Source organism: Triticum aestivum, chromosome 1A (assembly GCF_018294505.1).
Source record: "Triticum aestivum cultivar Chinese Spring chromosome 1A, IWGSC CS RefSeq v2.1, whole genome shotgun sequence".
In the NCBI taxonomy this organism is placed as follows: domain Eukaryota; kingdom Viridiplantae; phylum Streptophyta; class Magnoliopsida; order Poales; family Poaceae; genus Triticum; species Triticum aestivum.
In genome coordinates, this window is record NC_057794.1 from 481432048 (window position 1) to 481439691 (window position 7644).

A 7644-nucleotide genomic window follows, 5' to 3' on the forward strand; every position below is an offset into this window, starting at 1 on the left:
ATAAGCAACATTGCACATAGTTTTATTATAACCAAATAAATCATGTAGTACCACAATAATAAATAGTTTACAACCAAATAAAATGTATAGTTTACAAACCAAATAAAATTTAAATTGTCACAAATACATAGAAAAAAAATCTGATACATCTATTGGTTGCCGAGGTGATTCCACATATGCTCAACCAAATAATTTGAGTTGAATGTGAGTTGCCCAATCATGCATTTCATGATGAAATTGAGTGAATTGTGCAAACGTTGCCGGTCCATTCTCAGGCACAACATTTTCACCCTGAAAGTGAAACCCTTGGTCGAAGATTTTGTCCTCACGCTCATCCTCTACGATCATGTTGTGCATGATCACACAAGCAGTCATCACCCCACAACTTCTTGGTGCTCCAAGTTCTAGCAGTACACGGAATGATGGCCCATCTAGATTGAAGCACACCAAAAGCATGCTCCACACCCTTCCTAGCACTCTCTTGTGCTTGAGAAAACCTAGCCCTCTTCTCTCCTACCGGATTGGAGATTATCTTCACAAGAGTTGACCATTGAGGGTATATATCATCAGCTAGATAGTATCCCTTGTTATAATGGTGGCCATTGATCTCAAAGTTGACCTCTGGATAGTTTCCTTATGCAAGCCTTCCAAACATTGGAAAGCGTTGAAGCACATTGATATCATTGTGAGAACCAGCCATGCCGAAAAAAAGAGTGTCAAATCCAGAGATCTTGTGAAGCCACAATTTCAAGTATGACAGTGCAACCTTTGACATGCCCCTTGTACTGCCCCTGCCAAGCAGATGGACAGTCCTTTCACCTTTGGTGCTGCATACAATCTATACTACCAAGCATCCCGGAAAGCCCCTATCTGCATTGATCACCAACAACCGGGATGTATCCGCAACATTTGGCTGTCTCGGGTACTCGGCCCAAACACTACTACCGCAACCTTGCAGAACTTGTACAATGACGCAAGGCATGTGGACATACTCATCAATAAAATCACCGAGAATTCCGTATGCAAACATCCGAATAGTTGCAGTGCATTTTTTATAAGAAGAGAAGCCAACCTTTCCAAGGGCATCCTCCTTGCATACGAAATAATCATCATGCGCCATCACTCCCTCCCAAATATGGTTGAACACATGTGTCGCCATCCGGAAGCGGCCCCGCAAAAGCATGGGGTTGAATAATGGGTACGTGCACTGAAAGTAATCGGCGAAGAGTAGGCAATGGTCGATCTCTCTATTGCAGTTCAACGCCGGAGCATGGCCTGGGATCGATCCCCTAAACCTCAGCCACTTCCTAGCAATGTGGTACTGACGACCATAGTTGTATCCACAAAATCCTTATCATTCGATGAACACATGAAAATTTTGAAAAAAGAACTCATCCCACTATCCATGATACCCTGCGGGCGAGACGTCGAACACCTTGCAGGCGTGGTGGAAAAACAAGGCGGTGAAGTGCCCCGGGCCTATTCCCCATACAAGCAGCTGGTCTGTCGAAGTGGAGGCGACCATGGAGACAGAAGGTGAGGGGGCGACGCAGACATGGAGGTGTTAAGACGACAGCGAAAACAAGTAACCAACATTGGCAACAACAGGCATCGAATGCAGCATGGAGGTGGGGGAAGAGTGTGGATGCGGGCGGCGGCCTGGGCAGTGTCCAAGCAGCCAAAAGTGGGAGGCGGCGCCGATGGCAACATGGCCAGAGGGGTCGATTGTGGAGGAGGCGAGAGGGAAGAATGGGCATCATGTCACTAATGGACGAGAAAGGGGAAGGATAAGGGTGGGCGTTGGGTGCATCCACACCGACACAAACCCAACCGAAATTTGGGCCAACAATGGATCGCGAGCAGGCAAAAAAAAGACACACGTCCATTTGCGTTAGCGCGTTGGGCCAAGATTAATTTGATTTAGCCCAAGCCATGTTCTATTTGAACTGACATTTCAGTCAATGTAACCAGGCCGGGAGTACGAGTGAAGTATGGCACGTCCGAGGTGGCCTCAATGCACAACTTTAATAGCAAGAACGACCAATCTGCTGGATTACCGGGACCAACAAACATACTGCTTATAGTATCGGCACACTAGTACTCTCACTCCTAGAATTGCTGGTTTGTTTTTATTATAACACCGGAGAGCCGAAGCCTCCAAGCTCATACAAATTGATCCACCGATCCACCACAATAAGATGGTTTGTACACAAATTAATTGATCGACTGGTTTTCTTTCCTTAGTCTGATGAGACTCTCATACTTCAGAGGGTTTTCGCGGAATCCTTACCACACCATTTTCTGAAGAGTTAACCAAACATGAGAATTAGAAAGTACAGTAGTGTAATTCTTAAAGATATGTGAGATCACAAGCACACCTCATTGCAAAGGAAGACTCTTATGGGTGTATTCAACATCCTTGTCACCATTCACCACTTGCCCTTTCCCTCGTAAGAGCCTACATGTCAAAAATCAATCGATCCAACAATCAGTATTCTTTCATGTTCATTGCATTTTGTTTCAAAAATAATAAAATTTATTAGCTATAGTAGAACAAGTAATAAAAGACTGAACCACCAGCGCAGTTTTAGTATTGATATGTAGTCCTTTTGCTATCACGAAAGCTAATTACTCCTATTTAATTGGGAGGTTTATTCTAGCTATATGATTTGTGATTGCCACCTGTTGACTACATTAGATGCAAGGATGACAGTTTCTTCATTATAATGCTTATGAGATAATTAGAAAGCTACTTAAGATTTACAAATTGACCAAAACATGGCAGTATTGCAGTTGGTTAAAAGTAATGTTTTTGCAGCTATGAGAGCAAAATCTAACTAGAACCAGCAAAGATTCAAAATCTAATAGAACCAGCGAAGATTCAAATGATGAACAGCTTGCACTGCACAGTAGAACAACAACATAGCTAAGGGGATGTACAATCTCCCAGAAGACATAGCAGTATGGGAGGACATGTTGATCATACTAGCCATGGATGGGATTAAAACCTAAATGCAATTAAAAAATCAGATAGTTTATCTATTTGTTAGTAGATCTAAATAGCCATAACTATTTAATTTGCAGTCCCCTAAATTCCTATAGATGGACAGTTTAAATTACTTGAAGATCAAAATTGGAGTCCAGTTATTAAAATGTTCTTAAATTACTTCAGAACTTAGGCATCAAATGATATCAACTTCCCGGATTAATTTGGAGTAGGTCTGTACTGTTCAATAGCAAATATATTTCATGTCTGTTCAGTAGCTTAGTGACATGATTAGTCTAACATATAATCTTATCCCTACAAAGTTTGGTTGATTGGACTATCAATTTTTGAAGATACAGCAATGGACATAACAAAGGGACTACATAGAATAGCCAGTTAGCAACATACCATCGTGTAGTTAAAAGACCTTCAACACCCACAGGTCCACGTGCATGTATACGGCCTGTACTTATGCCAACCTATTTAAGATATTCCAAAGGATTAAAGATGCAGACATAGTAGTAAATTATCAAAAAAATAACATATAATGTTAGAAGTACCTCAGCACCGAGTCCAAAACGAGCACCATCAGAGAATCTTGTACTCGCGTTGTATAATACGGCAGCACTATTGAAATTTTACAAGTAAAAAGTATCGTTAGACACTTAATCACCACAGAATATCAAAGTGAGCTGTAGCACAAACAATGAAATAAGGTATCTGTTGCCTCAAACTGTACAAGATCTAAAATTGAAGACATGGACTTGTTCAGAAATACCTATCAACTTGACGTAGAAAGGTCTCTGCTACTTTATCATCTGTAGTGACCACACAGTCTGTATGTGCACTGAAAATAGGACAAACAACAGAGAGAAATTGGTTAAAACCAAATCTCAGTTTTCCTGAATATACTTAGAAATCGAATCGGGGAGACAGACTATAGAATAACTCTTAAGCTACCTTCCATAGCGATGTATATGGTCAATTGCTGATTGTACATCATCAACTATCTCAACTGTGCAAGCCATAGAACTGTACTCCAGATGTAATGAATCTGCTTTCGGGTAGCCCAATACTTTATGCGCAACAGGCCCGCAATAAAGATTAACTCCTGCGATATATCATTAGTTAAAACAGGAGAATCATCAATCCACATGTCTCTAAAGTATTTTGTTTGACTGTACGGACTGAACCAAACCTCACATGCTTTAAGTGGAAGAACAAAAATCACAAGGACTAATAGAATATGATGCACCTAAAATTACAAACATTTACCAAGCTACAACCAATCATCTAGTACTCTGCTAGCTGTTAAGCTTCATGCACTAGCCAACGCAACCAAAAGTCCGAACTGATGGAAAGGGCTAGTGCAATCCACATATACTGTAACACCCCCTCTCACGTGTGACGGGGAAGACAAGTCAACACGTGCAACCGGAAGAGAGCGACGGCGCGCGAAACTCACGTATGACTCAAGAGGCCTATACGTGGACACAAAGGGGGGCATCGGCAATTTTTAGATAAATTGCACAAACCAGGACTTGAACTCAAGACCTTAGCTCTGATACCATGTTAAGCTTCATGCACTAGCCAACGCAACCAAAAGTCCGAACTGATGGAAAGGGCTAGTGCAATCCACATATACTGTAACACTAGCAAGCAGCAATTATGCAAAAAGCTAAGGAATTGCATATATTGGATGTATCTAGCACTGAAATACATCTAGATACATCCATTTCAGCGACAACTAATTCCGGACGGAGGTCGTACTTGCTAAGTGGATTATTAGATTTGGCAAGCACAGTGAAGGTAGCTGTTATTCTGATTCAGAATACATTTTTTCCCAAACTGGTATAATCCTGTTTTCCGTTACTTCCATACTAGAAACGAGCGGTTCAAGAGCGCAAAAAAGAGAGAGAAATGAGAGAATCGAGTTCAATACACTGCCAGGAAACCCATTGTGAAGCCATGGTTCAGGAGTTACCTATGTAACAAAAATCTCACAGGACAATAGCATCCTAGTTTGAACTTTCCTACAGACCTTGGAAGTTCAAACTACAATTTTAGATGTCAGGTTCTACAAGATTAATGTTTGGCAATTAATTCCTTCTACACGATACTGTTAATAACAAACATAATCATAAGCGGATGATAATACTGTGAAATGTGAATGTAACATTTCCACTCAACTGAATACTAAAAGTGAGTGAAAGATAGTGTCAACTCTTGAATGGACACTATATATGAATCAACCAAAAAAGATACAACTACAGTGAATGAGAGCAAAAGATAAACCTGCTGTCTTGAGTGCTACTAGTATGTCATTAAGTTCTGGAATCTTCATAAGATCTTTATGAACAAGCAACGTCTCCTACAGACAATACAGCCAAAATCAGTCAACATATAAAAATAGAATGGAAAACTACAATCAAGACAAAAAATGTTAGAAGAAAAAACTACCAAGATTAGTAGGTAAATCTTCTGCGGCAAAGAAAAGGGTGATTGATGGGAATACATTGCGATATCAAGAGATTAACAGTGAAGCAGGCATGACACAAACATATGATTATCAATTGCAAACAATATTTTTACATTCAACATTGGGAACATAAAATATATTGTTTGCATTTTATGTCCTGACACTGAATGTACTCCCTCCATTCCAAATTACTCGTCGTGGTTTTAGTTCAAATTTGAACTAAAACCACGACGAGTAATTTGGAACGTGTTAGAAAACGTGAGGAAGAGAGAATGACCGAACAGTTTTCTGTATTGAGGAGAGAGATATATACAAGGTTACATGGGCCTGGGCCTCACTCTAGACTATGGGCCTGGGCCTGTACAAGACAAACACAACATATATACTTAACACCCCCCTTCAAACTTAAGGTGGGTCAGGAGCATCTGATACACCAAGTTTGAGAGTGTGAAACCTATGCTGATCTCTAGTTTGTGCCTTGGTGAAGAAATCTGCGACTTGAAGCTCTGATGGAACATATTGTAGCTTGACAGTGGATTGTTGACAATGAGATTGAGTGAAAAAGGCATCCACACCAATGTGTTTGGTCAACTCATGCTTGACTGGATCATTAGCAATCTGAATAGCAGCAGTGTTGTCACAAAGAAGAGGTGTTGGTGTATGACATAAGACACCAAGATCATCCAATAGCCAGCGAAGCCATACAATCTCTGCTGTAGTAGTAGAGAGAGCCCTAAGCTCTGCCTCGGCGTTGGAGCGAGACACAGCAGTTTGCTTCTTTGATTTCCATGCAATGAGAGATGTACCAAGAAATATGCAATAGCCAGTGACCGAGCGACGATCAATAGGATCACTCGCCCAAGTGGAATCAGAGTAAGCATGAAGCTGGAGCTGACTGGAATTAGCATAGAACAAGCGGCGAGATGTAGTTCCCCTTAAATACCTAAGGACTCGGAATAGGTGACCATGATGAACTGAGGTGGGAGCACAGACAAATTGACTGAGAATATGGACTGCATGTGCGATGTCAGGTCTGGTCACTGTGAGGTACACTAGACTGCCGACAATGTGACGATAGCGAGAGGGATCCTCAAGAGGAGTGCCATCAGTAGGACGCAACTGCAGATGAAGCTCCATAGGTGTAGCAGCAATGCGCGTGTCAGTGAGACCTGAGCGAAGAATCAAATCCTGAGTGTACTTTTGCTGGGAGATATAGTAACCATCATCAGTATGCTCGACCTCAATCCCGAGAAAATAGCTGAGAGACCCCAAATCTGACATCTGGAATTGTTCACTCAATTTTTTCTTAACAAAATCAATATACCCAACATCATCTCCAGTGATCAACATGTCATCTACATAAAGTAGAAGCAATGTACGGCCATGCTCAGATGTATGAATGAAGAGTGCAGAGTCATGTTCACAAGGAGAAAAACCGGCAGCTTGAATCACAGAACTAAACCGCTCAAACCAGGCACGAGGGGCTTGCTTAAGCCCATAAAGAGCCTTTCGAAGACGACAAACATGACCTGATGGAACCTTGATACCTGGAGGTGGCTGCATATATACTTCCTCATGTAAATCACCATGAAGGAAGGCATTCTTCACATCCATGTGGGAAATTTTCCATGACCGAGTAGCAGCCACAGCAATTAGAGTTCGAACTGAAGTCATGTGAGCAACAGGAGCAAATGTCTCATCATAATCTTTCCCATGAGACTGCTGAAAACCTCTTGCAACAAGGCGAGCCTTGTAGCGTTCCACAGAACCATTTGACTTGGTTTTAACCTTATACACCCATTTGCAAGTGATAGGGACTGAACGAGGAGGTAATGGTACCAAATCCCATGTACCAGTACGCTCTAAGGCTGCAAGCTCCTCAGACATAGCCAGTTGCCACTCAGGTGACACAACTGCCTCCTGATAGGTACTAGGCTCAGAAACAGCCCCTGCATATAAGTCCTTTTTGTATCGCGTTGCTAGAGAAGAGCCGTCAGTGCAAGGATCAGTAGTACTGGCTGGAGGAGTAGAAGACAAAGGCATAGATGACTGCGTGTCACATGGAACTTTAGAACGACGAGTGTAATGGAAAGTATTGACTGGAGGAGTAGAATAACGACGAGTGTAATGGAAAGGAAGACTATCTAGAGGTGGAGCTAGTGGAAGAGAGAAAGGAGCT

The 7644-nt window shown here is 41.8% G+C and overlaps 1 protein-coding gene across 1 annotated transcript in view; it reads right to left on the minus strand.

Moving 5' to 3' along the window:
- Positions 1-2028: 2028 nt before the first annotated feature.
- The window catches only part of LOC606368 (delta-1-pyrroline-5-carboxylate synthase 1), a 12794-nt gene continuing 7178 nt past the window's right edge, over positions 2029-7644 (minus strand). Inside the window, exons 14-20 of the mRNA XM_044481365.1 lie at positions 5282-5357; positions 3947-4097; positions 3765-3833; positions 3547-3613; positions 3395-3465; positions 2379-2458; positions 2029-2301 (exon numbers count right to left, since the gene is read on the minus strand). Of these exons, the coding sequence (XP_044337300.1) occupies positions 2380-2458; positions 3395-3465; positions 3547-3613; positions 3765-3833; positions 3947-4097; positions 5282-5357 (513 nt within the window). The 3' untranslated portion in view covers positions 2029-2301; position 2379. The remainder of the gene's footprint in view (positions 2302-2378; positions 2459-3394; positions 3466-3546; positions 3614-3764; positions 3834-3946; positions 4098-5281; positions 5358-7644) is intronic.